We start from the raw sequence: 17149 nt of genomic DNA, 5'->3' as shown, positions 1-17149 counted from the left end.
TAACAGTATTTTGTTTAAATATACCTTAGTTTTAAAGATTGTTTCTGAAAACAKCTTATTCCTCTCTTCAAGATCTATTTCATTAGATGAAATTAACACCTACAGTTTAAACTAATTTAAACTCTCTTGTTTAAGAAAAGTTAAAACCAACTCTGTATCAGGAAAGATCATGAGAGGTATTTTTCTGTAAATTTGATAGATTTGAAATACAGGGTGTGGTTTCGTGCCAGATACAAGCCAGTGTATTAAGTTAGAGCTATTCTTGGGCATGGGAACGTGCACATCCTCTGCCAGAAATCCTAGTTCGCATACTGTGGGTGTTTTTGTTTTTTGTTTTTTTGGCATGATTTATTGGCATGCCATTTCATGTCATGGTTTGCTTTRTTCCCCTCTGCCAGCCTACTACACGGATGGTTGGATGCTAGCTCTGCACTGTAGGGTTTTGGGGCAGATCTCTGATGCACCTGCCTTCTGGCTCATCTGCTTTCTTGGGAAACAGCTATAGCAGCCGTTGGTTGCCACTTATTTCCAGCCTTGCAGCAGCATGGATTTTCTTCAGGAAGTTCTGCTCAGAGATCTGGCCTATGATGCCCTAACTAAAGAACCCATTTACTGGTAAGCTGAGCAGTTGCCAGCAGCTGCTGCCTGAACAGCTGTTGCATGATGTTGCAATTGCATTCAGACATCTGAAGGCAAGAGGGAGGTCCAGCAGGGAAGATCCACAGCTGACCTTCAGTTCATAACCAGATTTCTGTTTGCCTGCTTTATCAGTCATACCTGCTGTGAAAGCAACTGGGAATAAACAGTGAGAGCATGCTGTCTTCCTGCTCATGTGGATCTGAAGTAGAACCTGCTTTCTCTAGTTCAGCTGCTATGAGAGGCCCATGCTCTGCCTGATTTATTTTTATGGACAAAAAGTCATAATGTGACTGGGGTCTCCAAATAGTGCTATTTTGTAGCTCTTCTTGTCTGTTTCTGGTGAGTATCTGGACGAGTGGGACAGAGCAAGTAAGGCTTGTTGCTTCTGTATTCCTGGTTACTCTCCTTTCATGACTTGCATCCTCTCCTCTCTTCTCTTTAGGGCTTTAGAACTTTCTATACTTAGTCAGGAATCCTCTGCAGTCACTGCTGCTGCCCATTTCCCCCATTTCTTTTCTAATAGAAGTAGAAAGGAGAAAAACAGTTAAAAATAAAATTATTTTCTAGAGGATCAAGGTTAGGAAAAAGTTTAGAATGAGATAAAAATAAACAATTAAAATGAATTAACAGTAACAAAGAGCAACCAGAAAAAACATGAGCAAAAGCTTAAAAAAACAATATCCAGACAAAAGCAACCCCCTACTAAGACCTTAAAAAAAAAACATAACAAAAAAAACTTCTTATCAGTAGCAAGAGGAGGATAAGGGAAAATGTGAGCCCACTACAAAATGAGGCAGGGGCCCTGGTGACAAGGGATATGGAGAAGGCAGAATTACTGAAAGCCTTCTTTGCTTCAGTCTTCACTGCTAAGGGCAGCCCTCAGGAATCCTGTAGCCTGGATGTAAGGGAGAAAGTCCAGAGAAGGGAAAACTTTCCTTTGGTTGAGGAGGACAGGATTCGAGACCTTCTGGGCAGGCTAGACATCCACAAATCCATGGGCCCTGATGCGATGCACCCATGGGTACTGAGGGAGCTGGCGGATGTTGTTGCCAGGCCGCTCTCCATCATCTTTGAAAGGTCCTGGAGAACTGGAGAGGTGCCTGAGGACTGGAAGAAAGCCAGTGTCACTCCAGTCTTCAAGAAGGGCAAGGAGGACCCAGGCAACTATAGGCCAGTCAGCCTCACCTCCATCCCTTGAAAGGTGATGGAACAGCTCATTCTGGATGTCATCTCCGGACATATGGAGGAAAAGAAGGTGATCAGGAGTAGCCAGCATGGATTCACCAAGGGGAAATCCTGCTTAATCAATCTGATAGCCTTCCCTGATGGAATGACTGGCTGGGTAGATGAGGACATTGCCAGCAGTGGATGTTGTGTACCTTGACTTCAGCAAGGCTTTTGAYACTGTCTCCCATAACATCCTCCTGGAGAAGCTCAGGAAGTGTGGGTTAGACGAGTGGGCAGTGAGGTGGATTGAGAACTGGCTGAAAGGCAGAGCTCAGAGGGTTGTCATCAGTGGCATGGAGTTTAGTTGGAGGCCTGTGGCTAGTGGCATCCCCCAGGGCTCAGTACTGGGTCCCATCCTGTTCAACTTCTTCATCAGTGACCTGGATGGGGGGCAGAGTGCCTCCTCAGCAAGTTTGCTGATGACACCATACTGAGAGGAGTGGCTGACACACCAGAGGGCTGTGCTGCCCTTCAGAGAGATCTGGACAGGCTGGAGAGCTGGGCAGAAAGGAACCTCATGAGGTTCAACAAGGRCAAGTGCAGAGTCCTKCACCTAGGGAGAAATCACCCTAGGCACCAGTACARSCTGGGGGCTGACCTGCTGGAGAGCAGCTCAGCAGAGAAGGACCTGGGAGTGCTGGTGGATGACAGATTGACCATGAGCCAGCAATGTGCCCTTGTGGCCAGGAAGGCCAATGGTCTCCTGGGGTGCACTGGGAAGAGTGTTGCCAGCAGGTCGAGGAAGGTGATCCTGCCCCTCTCCTCAGCCCTGCTGAGGCCTCATCTTGAGTACTGTGTCCAGTTCTGGGCTGCGCAGTACAAGAGAGACATGGAGCTACTGGAGAGAGTCCAGTGTARGGCTACGAAGATGATCAGAGGGCTGCAGCATCTCTCTTATGAGGAATGRCTGCAAGAGCTGGGCCTCTTTAGCCTGGGGAAGGGAAGACTGAGGGCGGATCTTATCAATGTGTGTAAGTACCTGAAGGGAGGGTGTCAAGGGGACGGAGACAAACTCTTTTCAGTTGTCCCATGTGACAGGACAAGAGGCAGTGGGCAGAAATTGAAGCACAGGATGTTTCGCCTGAATACGAGGAGGAATTTCTTCCCTGTGAGAGTGACGGAGCACTGGCATAGGTTGCCCAGAGAGGTTGTGGAGTCTCCTTCTCTGGAGATCTTCAAGGCCTGCCTGGATGCAACCCTAACATGCTGTAGGTGACCCTACTGGGAAGGGAGGTTGGACTAAATCTCCAGAGGTCCCTTCCAACCTTACTGATTCTATGATTCTAGTAGCTGGGATAAGTTTGAGGGCAGTGTGGCAGCTGTGCACTTCCCTGCGGTGCTGGCTACAGCTGGCAGCAATAGCCAGTGAAGGTGATGGTGGGGGGTATAGCAGATGTACTTTGGGAAGGAGAATGCTTTTACTGCAACCTCGTCATGTTTGGAGAAGGGAGCAGCAGTTAGTAGCAGCTCCTGAATCGTTTGATCCAATTCGTGTTCAATTCTGTCTTGACTGTGCCCCTCAGAAATCTACAGGACAACCAAGATTGACTGCATAAGTGACTGACAGACTATGTAATCTTTTCTTTTTCTAGTTTTTTTTATACTTTGAATTCTTACAGCAACATTGCAGGCACTTTTTCCTGGTCTCTAGGGCACATACTACTTATTTCTTTTACTACACTTATGAAAAAGATGTAGATCCTGAGGGAAACAAGATTTCCCAAATTAAGTACAGAGACTTCTTAGACAAAGTGATCATTGTTCTTTTCCCATCTGCAGAGATAAGTTGCCCTTCTCAAGAATTTAAGGACTATTAGTGCCTAATTCCCCTCTGTCTGGGCTAGAGCCACAAAAAGTACCTGGTTCTTGCAGCCTGCTTTTTTATTTTARTGGGAGCAGCACTTCTTAAGCCCTGGAAGGATTAGAGGATGAAAGCAGGGGGACATAGCTGTAGTTGTTGCACATTTGTGCACAGAGGTAGCCAAGGAGAGATTATACTGGTTCACAACAGAGGCTGAAGGCCTTATTCTCAGTATGTCCATGTGCCGTTCTCTCCATTGGTCTTCGTCAGTCCAGGTCAATGATATGTTTATCTGTCTTGACTCTGTCATCAACAGATACATGCATGTGTCATGGGTATAGACATACCTCTGTTTTCCTTAGAGGTTGGCTGCCCTGCAAAGGAGGCACGTTTTTCAGAAACACAGTAGACATTTATCTTTTCTGGGTGTCCTATCAGCATCTGCACTGGGGATATAGTTCACTTTTCCAGTTGTTAGAAATGTGGAGCAAATGTARGACCGCTTTAATATCCTTTGCCTGTAGGTGGTTCTTAAGGCCCTTGTGTGCCACTACTGAAGGTCCCAGAGGCATCTCAGAGCCCTCTGCCTAGTGTGTAGTTTAGAAGAATGTTACATTACTCAAAAGGAACTGACAGGTAACATTACCTTACCACCCCTCCCTAAAAGCAACCAGGAATTCCTCCTAGGTTCAGCAGAAATCTTACTGAAGCCTACTATGACCAGTGACCAACCATTACCAGGGCCTGACTCTGGGTCTGTATCTGGTGGTGTCTGAGTTGAGTACATATAGCATTTCTGCAGCATTGCAACCCCAGAAAATCATATATTCCTAAAGGGAGCAGAGGCTATCCTGAAAGGACTTTCATGATCTGGAACACATTGATCTTTGGGAGAARGTGAAAGGGACTGTTGCAAAGATCTGTGGGATACAATGTGAGGTCTACTTTAACTTTAGCATGAACCTGTTATCTAATCCAGCATAACTTCTCTTGCCTCAAATCTAACTTGCCAAGTTTTTCAATTAATTTGAGCCAACAGTGTTGCTGTGGTGACTTCATGAATTGACATCTGATTCCTGCAGCTTTGATGTGTACTTTATATGATTTAGTTTATCAAGGATCTGAATCCTTAAATACTAATGCTGTGAATGGTTATTATAGCATTGTATTAGTGATTAACAATAACTAAAAAAGCCTTAGAAAATATATTCACGTACTACAAACATCTTTCCTTTATTTAACAGGAGGCCTGATTATATCTGTATAAAATTGATATATCAAAAAGCTTTTGACTCATGCATGTATTGTGATCAGCAGTGACATACTGCAATTTTAACAAAATGCCTTGTAAACTGGATGCATAAACCAGAATGGTCACTGGTTCTGAGAAGTATGGTTTTCCTTTATTTAGTGTCATCCAGGATATACTGTACTGAAGAAATTTTTTTTTCTGGGTGTCACACCTCCTCCTAACTGCAGAGAAAGCAACACTTTAAAAGCGCATATGAATCTCTGAACAAAAATCAAGGCAGCTAACTTGCAACCCAAGTGTGTGTTCTTTTTTTTWWAAAAAAAAAATTATTTGTTTTGYAGCAAATGTGAGTATATTCAGAATAGATTCTCTCTGAAAGAGGGGTAAAGTAGGTTGCCACACAGGAAACTTAGACTTCATAGGATCACAGGATAATTCAGGTCGGCAGGGATGTGAGGTGGTGTCTAGTGCAATATCCTGCTCAAAGCAAGGTCAGCTATGAGATCAGACCAGGTTGTTCGGGGCTTTACACAGTCAGGTCTTGAAAACTTCCAAGAACAGAGACTGCAAAGCCTCTCTGGGCAACTATTTCACTGCTTGACTGTCCTCATTCCCTGCATCTGGTCTGAACCTGTTTTGTTTCAACCTAGGCGTGTTGTCTCTCATCCTTATACCAAGTACCCCTTTGGAGAGCCTGGTTTGTCTTCACAGTAACCGCCTCACAGGAATTAGAAGGGTGCTATTAGGTTTCTTGTAAGCCTTCTCTTTACAGTAATTGCTCATATACTCACAGCCAGAAATGAAAAAGAGGAGATTTCAATATATAACACACAGATTTCAATACAGCATATGTAAATAGCATGTCAGTAATCTGGCAGAATGAGATCAAATAGAAGAAAAATAGAGAAAGGAAATGTGAGTTTACTTTTACTTTAAATTAATTGTATCCAGGGTATTTTTCCCATTTCTGAACTTTTAAGTGTTGGACTTTGAGGTAACCAGAGGTTAAACCAGAAAGCATCTATATTAACCATTTTTTGGTTTAATTCTGTCTTGTAATTCAAATTTTTTCCTTAACAGGTGGATGCTCAACTAATGTAAACTTTACATTAGTTAAGTTGACTTTATTTGACCTACCTTGATTTCAAGTCTTTCAAATTTCAGTAGTTTTGCTCTTTAATGTGAATATTTTTCCGTAGGTCAGCCATCAAAGTGACTTTTAAAAGTCCTTTTTTTTTTAATCCTTGAGTTGTGTTTGTTTTTTTGGTTTTTTTTTGGGTTTTTTTTTTGTTGTTTTGTTTTTTTGGTGGTGGTGATGAACCTTCTTTTTTTGTACAGGTGAATACTGGCTTTTTCTTTTTTTTCAATATTTGATTATCTTTTTTTTTTATTTTATTTTTAAAACTATTCAGTTGAATGTTGCAGTTGTTATTTTTACTAGTTTTAAAGATACTGAAACTAACAAGAAACTGCTAGTTCTGTTCTAAGGTTCAAATCTACTACTGCCCAAATAATGGAAGCAATATATGGTCATGTTCTCCATCTTACTAACCTGCTGTTTCAGTGTTCCTGTGTGTTCCTGAGTCAGGAAACTGTGCCTTTCCAAGAGAACACCTGCTCTCCTGAAAGTGTGAACAGACTTTAAATGTTTTCCTGAATTAAAGGAATTAATGGAGGAGTATGCAAAACAGTTGTTTTTCCATTCTCAAGGCATTGAAGGCAACATGAAGCTTGTATGCTCAATAATACTTCTATTTGGTCCTTTTCTGTTGTCGCTGTATTTTTTAAGTGCCTATAGAATTGCTCTCAAATTATCATGCAAATGTATGGCTGTAATTCTTGGCTAATTCTTACAAAATATTTTGGGGAGATCGGACAATAGAGTTGGAAGTAATTGCATCATAATTGCTTTGGTATTAGCTTTTCATGCATTGCAAAATTTTAATGCAAATCTGTTTTCCTTCTGCAATAGGTTCGGACTGTAAATTTGTGGCTGGACCAGTTAATTCATCACCTGAGATTAGTTTGAGATGGGAAAGTGGGCCTAGTGCTAGCATACATTCTCTGCTGGCTGTAAAAAATGGTTTTCTTCAGTGTCATATAGAGAACTTCAGTGCGGAATTTCTAACATCTTCCCTCACAAACATTCAGCATTTTCTAGAAGATGAAACTGTTGCAGCAGTGATGCCTATGAAGATAAAAGTTTCTAACACAAGGATTAATTTAAAAGTATGTTAACAAAGACCTATTTGGCTTCTCAAAAAACATTATATAAACATTCTTGTTTCTTTGATGATAAATTAGTAATCTGGATATAGTTAACTTCAAAGAAACTGCTATCATACTCTGTAAGGCTTTTAGATAACACTAAAACAATTTAAAAATCCATAGATCTGGTTAGTTCTGTGGTATTGTGGTATACCCAGAGATAAATTCTCTACATGACCAGACTAGTTGTATGAATATATTTTATACATTGTCCTTTTTTTATATATTTTTTTCCTCTTCTTCACTTAGTCATTTTTTGAGAGTGGCAGGCTCTGGGAGTATCACAGGAAAGATATCCCAGGTTCCCAAAGGCAGAGTGTATTTGTTTCAGCTTTTTTTTTATTCAGCATAGTAATGATTTTCTAATTCCAGTTCCAGTCACTTGAATACTGCTGCTTAGAACACAGATTTCTTGTTCTGCCTTACCTAGAAACAGTTACTAAATAATACAAGCTTTTCACACTACTGTAGCTTAAAATAGCAACACTAAGAGGGCACTGTTGCTCAAGTTTCCTAGGATTTTTTTTTTCCTTTCAGACACTTAAAGGAGACAATAAATTCTGTGCTGTGTAGCCATGGGCTACAAAGATAAGAACGATTTTAAAAATTACTGATCACTATAACATTGCAATAATAATCACCTATGTAAATTTACTGAAGTGAGCGCTAAAATAACACTTCAAGTTCTGCATCCTGTGCTAAGTAAGGCCTTGATTCTGCTCGGATCGCTCTTAAATGGAAGTGATCAACTGTAGCTGTACAGTCTACTGTAAACACTTGAATATCAAAATGCATCAGTATTCCCTTTCTCCTTTGTGCAGCTTTTCCATCCCTTGACGATCCTTAGTCAGTCCTTCAGGGCCCATTCTTCTACAGGAGTAGCAGCAGGACTTTCCAAAAGAGCTGGGAAACTGTTCCTCAGACTTCAGTGTTATTACAAAAGTGAATGCCCAAATGTGAGAAGGAAGGTCTTAATATTTAGTCATCTAAATCTGAAACAGAATTATTCTGGTTTATTGGCAAGAAGTTTGACTTGGGCAAAATGTTTCTGAGAAAATAGCTATCTCTGAGGTGGTAAATATACATGAATAAACTGGGAACAAGAAACTGCTTGGCAACAAAAGCACTGAAGCACTCACTTGGTAGTGCACATAAGTCACAGTGAAGTTAGTCATGATTGCTGACAAATGGCAGGTAGATGCAGTGTGGATTGAAGTGCCCATTTGACATGCAAGTGATTCATTTCTCTGGAGCTTTAGGGTAATAAAGAGCAGGAGGATATGCTTCAACTATGTGCCGTATTGCCTATTCAATGCAGTATTTTTTCTATATGAGACTTGATGCAGCATGTTTCCTGGGGCGGGGGGACAACGGGGGGGCGAGCGGAGGGAACCTTTCTTAAATTCTTGATTTATTTTTGCACTTTCCATTGCAATCTCAGTGTTTTTTCAAGGTATTTTGGCAGTTGCACCTCAACAGTTTGATCTAGCTATGTGTTTAATGTTGATGATGCATACAGTTCTTGATTATACTGGATGCATTACTCTGCTTGACAGGAATAATGAGTTATAAATTACTTCCTGGGGAGACAAGAAGCAGTTTGTGAATTTTCTCTTCTGTTGAGTACACTAATGTAACTGAACTGCAGCTGCTGTCATCTAAATTCTAAAAAGACAAAATCCCCTCAAGAATGATAGTTGTATCTATTCAATCTTTAAGTAGTTCAAGGGAAGATCAGATACAAGTTATTTTATAGTGCAGCGTTCTTATCTCTGAGAGCTCCTGTGCTAAAGAACATCTTGAGTTGGGATTTAATATTATTGAGATGTCTGTGAAATACTTTGAAGTATTTTACTCAGTATATACTGAGTTCAACAGAGTCACCCTAGAGATAATTTCAGGTCTTTAATATGATCCACAGGAAAAAAGAAATGTAGAGCAAAAGTTGGGGGGGGGGGGAAACTAGAAAATTCTACTCTGAAATGCTGCCTTTCAAGTTTCATTAAATCCACTTATATGTAATAGAACATCTTAATTATTTCAATTTTCTAATAAACYTTCAAATTCATTTTTGAGTATTTGTGTATTTTAGGATGACAGTCCTCGTGAAAATCTCAAGGCATCTGAACTAGTACCCATAACATTACATATTGACATACTCTCGATAGAAAGAAATGATGATGGCTCTTTTCTCATTAGAGGTATGTATGTTCCTGCAACTTGATATATCCGTATTATCATCTAATGTTGTTATTAATACTGTTTTTTCTTTGGTGTAGACACATGTGGCTAATAATCAAAAGATAACTTCTTCTACTCTGTGTAAATCGTGCCACTGTAAATCTGAATTTTAAGTGCAGTCACACAGAGGGGAAAAATAAACTTTAAGTAGTGTATTGACTATGATCAGAACCCACAGCAAAATCACATCTCAGAAAAGTAGAAATACACCTTTCATTTCATCAAGAAAGTGATAGGTTCTTTYGAGATTGACCATAAAAATAAAGGAAAAATTGTCTGTCTTTACAAATTATCAGAGCTGGTATCTGTTGTCTGAATTACAAGAAGTTACAAGTAATTCTTGTGTTACGAACATTACATAAGTAACAAGAAGTTGTATTAAGTAGCAGTTTGTGGCATTTTGTTAGATATTATGGAACATAAGAAAGGATATGAATTAGTACTGTAAATTAATTACTATAATAATGCAAAACAAAAGATTAACTGAGTAGTACAAGTAGCTATTTTAAGTTCTATATATTATGGTGACATGGCAGCTCATAGCTGAGGTTACATGGAGACTTGCGTTTCGATCAGGGATTTAACTTTGTACTTTTCATAAAACATGCATACACTTTGAATATTTTTTCTTATGTATGTATGGATAAGTGCTAAATACTGGTAATAAGGCAATACATTTAGAGCTGAAACTTTGCTGTTGTCTTTCGTGGGTACATGATAAGGTCATAGAGTAACTTAAATTGGAAAGAAACTAATTGAATTTCCTTTGTTGCAACTTACGTCTGCTGCCTCTCATTCTGCCACTACATGCCTCTGAGTAGTCTGGTCCATCTCTATACCCTTCCATTAGGTAGGTGAAGATGGCATTATGATCACACCATAGCCTTTCTTCAGACTGGACAAGTGCAGTGCTCTTAGTGCCTCTTGTTCACCGTGTGCTTCAGATGCGGATCATCTTGGTGGCCCTCTGCTGTCAGTGTCTTCCTCGTACCAGGGAATCCAAAGCTGGACACGGTACTCCATATGTGATCTCACCAGTCCAGAGTATGGGGGGGTAATGACTTCCCTCAACTTGTCAGCTATACTCTTGCTAGTACAGGCTGTATGTGGTTGGCCTTTGCTTTGAGGGCTCACTGTTTACTCGTGTTCAACTTCTTGTTCACCAAGGCCCACAAGTCCTTTCCTTCAGGGCTGCTTTCTGTCCAGCTGGCCCCCTGTTTCTACTTGTGAGGAGTTATTCACTCATAGCTGCAGGGCTTCACAATGACTTTTGCTGAACTTTGAGGCTCCCATCTGCTCACTTCTCCAGCCTGTCCAGATCCCTCTAAAGAACAGCCTGGCCCCTCAGTGTAACTACCACTTATTTCTCAGCTCTCTGTTRCTCACAAGCTTGCACCCCTTCATCCCACAAAAAAACCCCCAATATATTCTATGATTTGAGGAAGAACAGGCTACGGGATGATCTTAATACTGCCACCTCCTCCTTAATGGGAGGATGTAGAGAAGATGAACTAGACCTCTGAGGTGTATAGTGGTGTGATAATGATATATGTATCTGCAGTTAAGTGTTTTTGAACCCTCAGGTGTGTGTGTGGTAGGAGGAGGGGGTAATGAACGGAAAAATTTTGTTTAGGGGGCTTCTCTCTCTCTCTCTCTCTCTCTCTCTCAGAGGATTATTTAGTCTAGAAAGAATTGCATCCGTCATTTTACACTTGGTTTACAGGAGTACATTTTAGTAGACGTTATAGTTTACTTCAACTATAAACACTAAAAATTACTAGCAAATCATGTAAGTTATTTTCTAATTTAAAAACTTGATTCTGCAGGTTTGTCTTGCTGTGTTTTCAAATGTAAGTACAGTCCTTAAATCCAACTTGGACCTGCAGACATTACTGCAGTAGAAATACTAATGGTTCTCAATCTTCTGCAACACCCCTCCAATTTCAATTCATGTTCCCAGATAATCAGGATAATTTAGATAATCAGGATCTAAAATACATAGTTATTCAGATGTTTTTTCTGAATAACAGGCTTCATTGATGTTCTGTAGCTAATAATTATTCAGAATCCATATTCTGTAATAATAGTGATCAGTACAAAAATGTGTTAATTTTCTTCAAGCTGGAAGATACATAAATGTTCTTTCTTCTCATTCCTCCTTTCCCTTCTCCCTTTCTCCAGAAGAGTATATGATTTTATTTTAATTAATTTATTACTTATTTTTTAATACGATTCTGGGAGGTCGATATATTTAATATTACAAGCATATTTGTTGAAGTGGTTTTAATCTAGTGCTGATGAGAATCAATCTACAAAGAAAAAAACACCTAAAGCTTCTTAATCTCAAGTATTTCTCTCTGAAATAGACTTTCAAACAGTAAATGATGTGTCAAAGACCAAGAAATCAGGTAATAAAATGCAGCAAACAACTGGCCCAGTTRGACATAAAACACAGGACCAAGCAACACAGACATCCTGTGAAATTTCCAGACCTTACAAATCAAGCAGGGATTCAGCTGCCTCCTTCAGAGATGAGGTATTAAGAATTCCTTTTGATGTATGTATGTTTGTTTATTTACTTACTTTTACAAAATTGTAATAATTAAACATCACAGTTGTTAAAATTTCAGGATATGAATCTCTTTTAGACATGGAAAATATGAATTGCAGATATTGTAGTTGTGTTCAGTACATAGGCATGTAAAGTAAAGTTAGTATTACTCTCTAAATACAGTGATACACCGCAGACCAGTTCTTCTGCTTTACATGAGAGGGAGTTTTATGATGGAGCAAGTTACAAGTTACCTAAGTCATACTCCTCTCTTCCTTGATCCTGTGCAACACAATTGCCAGAGACCAAGGACCAGACTCTTTTGAGTCAGACCCGTACTAATCCATCAATTATTCTTGGATTCTGAATTGCTGGTGAGAAAATGTGCATATCAGTTTCTCCCATTGGGCAAGAATCTATTCCTAGAGTTCAGAACCTGGTGTCACTTCTGTTGTACTTGGAGTCTGGGGTATCTTGCTTTTGAAGCTAACTATCAACTCTCTCCGTGTTTCACGAAGAGGGAATCAATCACTTCACACCAGGCAGCCTGCACCCACCAATGAATACGAGCATTGCTGTATGGTATTTTAAAGGTTACTGTAATGGGGAAAAGTTGACCATGTGCAGAAGCASAACTAACTTTCTTTTTTAACCTGATCGTTTCAGCTTATTGAGGAAAATGAATGTCTCAAACAGGAACTAGCTAAAGCTAAAATGGCTCTTGCTGAGGTCCAAATGGAAAAAGATGACCTGCTTCATCGTATAAAGAAGATGAATGTTGAACATCATCTGTAGGACAGTGTTCTGTTAGTGCAAGGATGGTGACATCTAAAATACTTTTCTGAAATGTTGGAAGATGAGCTTTTCTTCTTTCTCGCTCTTTTTTTTTTTTTTTTTTTTTTTTAACCGTGGACAAAACGTTTTCTCATCACAAACAAAATGTTTGTGAAATAATTACTCTTCTGAAATTATCATTCAACATTGTAATTTTTTCAGCCCTTTTGAAACAAATGATGTTGAAAAAATCAGTTTATATTGTACTTTAATTTACTCAAGAAAAAGAACATACCCTCTACTTTTAATATTATCAAATGAGGTGTTATTTTAAAAACTTTCTCTGAAAACTGGATGACTCGGCTGTGAAAGAAGGTGCCTATGTGCATAACTGAGTAAAATCCTCATTATACAGTACCTCTGTTTGTTAAAATTATGTTGTTTTATTATTACCAAAAGGTACCTGTACAGGAGGTTACATTTGCACTATGATGATATGGGCTAGATCCTCTAGAGTAGTATAGCTACTGCAAATTAAAATACGAAGAATCCTAAACTGGCTCTAAATTCAGTGTGGTTTTCCCAGGGAGGATTTTAATAATAATCTTCCAATGCTACAGAGTTCCATGTACTCATTCCATATAAGGTCCTGAAATACCACAATAAAGGAGAATTTATGTAAGAAGACATACTAAGGGGGTTTTCTCCTGCATAAAAGTCCACTGTATCATTCCAGCTAGTCACTTTTTTTTTTTTTTTTTTTTTTGGTGCCTCTGTGATGAGAAAGTAGCCCTGCAAGAGGATCTAGCAGTTTGTGAAAGGTGAGCTTTCAGTCGTTTTGCATGCATGTCTGATTTTTGCATACCTCATCAGACATGCCTTAGGATTTGGTCCAGTGTATTTAAATATGTAATGTCTATGCTTGTAAGAAAAAAAAAAATCCTACTGGGATTCATTAATTGTATATTGCTTTTTTTGATAAAAAAGCTTCAGAGAATCATTAATTACCCTATGAAATTGTAAGATTACATGATATGTAATTATACAGTTTAAATCATGGGTGATTTGTATAAATTGAACAATAATTTTCAGCTAAAAACTGGTACAGATAAATAAAAAAGCACAACACTGTAAAATATAGAATATAAGAGTGTGCTTCTAAACAATTTAGGGAACAATAAACAAAAGCATACATGCCCATAAGAGACTATTTGCCAGAAGTAAAAATGACTGAATAATTTAACTAGTGACCTTGAATCTGACAACTGAAAATCTTTTAATTGCTACTGCAGTTGTTTCTACACCATAGGATACTTGAGGGAAGTTTTGTTTGTAGATATGCAGATAAATCTCAAAGTATTTAATATCCTGTGGTTCGATTTTGCATATTGAAGCTATCAAGCTAGTTTTAATTAAACTGATTTTGATTAAAACTTTTTGGAGGACACACATAATTTGCACTGCTGAAAATAGTTACTGAAAATATATAGATTTTAATCAGGAATTTTATGGAAGAACTGGTTCAGACACTATTTAAAAGCCTGCTACCCAGGACCCTGGTTTAAAATCCATTTCATGCCATGGAAATTTTTATGTGAACAGGGTGAATCACCCTGAATATGATGAAAAAATATACCTAAGACTGTGTTACTAATAGAGAAACTGAATATTTATATTTCAGAAAGGTATTTAAGACAATGCAGTATTAAATGTGGGTAGTCCAATTTAAAAGAAACATGATACCAGATTCTGGGAAGGAGTTCTCAACTGGTTTAGTTCTGATTGGTACTATTAAAGTCTGAATTCTAATTCAGTTTAMCCCAACCACAGTCTAATTAGAATGATCTTAATAAAAGGAATGTATAGACTGCTTAGTAGCATGTTGCTGGAATAATATGTTGAGATTTGTTTAATTTTTAAAAAGAAATAAACAGCAATATCAAAAATCTGTCCTTGTTACTGCACAAGCTATCATCTGCTCTTTTTTTTTTTTTTTTTTTTTTTTCTTTTCTCAGTATGTGTATTGTATTTCTGTGGTTTATCTTCTTCCACTTTACTACAGCTGAATACAGTTCTAGTTCAGGGCAGTTTTGCAGTAATGAGTATCATTTGTGGACAGTTCAGAGGAGATGAGTGTGCTTGTTTATGGGGTTGACATTATTCAGAATAATAGCACTGTGTCACTCTGAAACCAGGCTTGCTACTGGAAAACGGATAAAGGGAGTTTGTTCCTTAATGTTTTGAAAGTACAAAGTTAAACTAATATGTTAAATTAAAAATGGCAATTAATGGCCCCAGGTTAAATAAAAAGGTTTAATTTGTTCTTGGGGCCCTGCTGTTGTTGGTAACCCCCAAGTCCTGGATAGGAAAAGTATGCCAGCAGTAGAAGCCTATTGAATGAAGAAATAATAGAACAGAGTTTGGAGAACTTCAATATATGCAGAAAACTGACTCCAGAAATCTTGTAGTCATACTGTTTACACGTTTTATTTTCTGTGGGAATTTAGACTAGTCTGCAGATTAGCTCATTCAATTTATTTAGCTCATTCAGTTTATTTAGAAACACTGTTTTAATGTCTAGCCCACCTTGAAAAGACTCTGCACTTTTCCAGGCTAGGTCATTGAATCACTCCAGCATGCACTGTTCCAGTTCTAACATATTGATAAGCACCAATTTAAATCAAAATAATGCAGCCTTACAGTATTACTTATAGAAAGGCTTGTTAGAGACGCAGCTTCATAGAGATCCTGCCTGTATCTGCTGTGTGTGGTATAAACTCTAGTTCTCCCTTGATGCACTCTACTTCATGCTGCCATGGCTCTTTCAAAGAATTTACTGGTCCTGTTCTTTGCTGCCCCTGTGCCTGCTTCGTGGTAGTAGCTGTTCTAATCCTGCAGGAAGCCCATCGTGGCTCTTGGCAGACGGGATCGTGGTGCTGGATTGGGGGAAACTGCATTTCTTCTGCCTGCAGCCATGTTTCATGATCCTGTAAGACGTATCTGTTTATTCATATGCTGCCTCTCTAGGAGTTGTTGTCTTAAACTGGAATCATACAATTGATCTCTAAAGGATAATTGCTAGCTACAGAAGGTTTCCTGAGCCTGCCACGGTGATGCTTACTTTTATTCATAATAAAGTCCATAGTAAGTGTAAATGGAACGTATTAACAAAAGTAAACCTGAACATCTACTATTCTGAGAGTACAAAATGTGCCAATATACTGCAGAAGCAAACAACTTAAAGTGACGAGATGGAAAAAAAATGATTCTATATAACAATACAGTTGTATTGGTTTGGTTCTTAAAGCATTTATTGCAAAATGCATGAGTAGATTTTAAGCTCACTGCTGCTATCTACAAATTTTAGAGAGTGCTTCAGATTGATTCAGCTATTGATTTAAATCCATCTTTTATCTATTGTACGAGCTGAAAATGACCTTGATAATATGTCAAGTAGCAATGAAATTTTGGGTACTCACTGTGAAATCCACTAATCCATCCCTCTCAATAGGGAAATGAGTTTTTCAGCAGCTCTGCAACACAACCTTATCTTTTTTTTTTTTTCTATTTCAACCTGTGTCACTTCACTGTAGTTTACAGCTTTAGAACAGCAGCCCAATTTCCTCTGGGTCGGTTAAGATACCTATCGCTGTGAACCTCATAGCAGGCTTTGTGTTGCTGAAGCACCCCTCTTCTAAGCATTGTAGCAAACGCTTGGCTTTTAATGGTGCGGAGAATCTCGCTAAGGTGAATTCATCTTGGATACTGTTGTGGCAACGTAGATCTTGATCTTGTATTACTTATTTTAGGGTAAGACTCCTATGCAGCAAGAACATGGAATCTGAAAACATGAGCACTGTGGAGATTAAAATCATGTCAATCAGTGCTAAGTGATGTTAAAGCAGGTATAGCGAAAAGCTACAAGAAGAGGTCTTTTGCAGGAGGAGCAAAGTGCTGTGTGTCAAGTCTAATTAAGGAAAAGGATAAATCTTGATAGTAAACAGGAGCTATGTAGTTACAAGTTTTATTATATAAACCTTGTATTTTTAAACTTTTTTTTATAAAACCTTAAAAAGATTTTAAAACCTCGTTTTAAAGTTATTTTTCTTTGAAATTTGTTTTAGTGCATTGTTTAAATAAAATGGTCTCTTCAGTGAGAACGGAAAACCTCTCACTTCAGAGAAGTAATTACAGATTTACCAGAGGTTCAAGCAATTTAAAAATTCATGCAAAATGAGTGTAAACAAGTGTCGGGCTTTTAAATTGTCTGGTTACTAATTACAATCTTTTCTACATACTGGCTAATGTGCTTTTTGGATATATATATAAAAAAATTTAACTACAAAAGAAGTATTTTTGGAACTTTTTTAAATGAAGATTTTAAAAAAGATTTTTG

The 17149-nt window shown here is 38.4% G+C and overlaps 1 protein-coding gene across 1 annotated transcript in view; it reads left to right on the top strand.

The window, feature by feature from the left end:
- The window catches only part of BLTP3B (bridge-like lipid transfer protein family member 3B), a 69147-nt gene extending 54446 nt beyond the window's left edge, over positions 1-14701 (top strand). Inside the window, exons 20-23 of the mRNA XM_085321302.1 lie at positions 6892-7148; positions 9280-9388; positions 11795-11964; positions 12646-14701. Coding sequence (XP_085177428.1) covers positions 6892-7148; positions 9280-9388; positions 11795-11964; positions 12646-12774 — 665 coding nt within the window. The 3' untranslated portion in view covers positions 12775-14701. The remainder of the gene's footprint in view (positions 1-6891; positions 7149-9279; positions 9389-11794; positions 11965-12645) is intronic.
- The last annotated feature ends 2448 nt before the right edge of the window (positions 14702-17149 follow it).

This window comes from Rhea americana, unplaced genomic scaffold (genome assembly GCF_003343005.1).
Source record: "Rhea americana isolate MKP2758 unplaced genomic scaffold, rheAme1 scaffold_69, whole genome shotgun sequence".
Taxonomy (NCBI): Eukaryota; Metazoa; Chordata; class Aves; order Rheiformes; family Rheidae; genus Rhea; species Rhea americana.
This window is presented reverse-complemented; position numbering and strand designations above follow the sequence as displayed.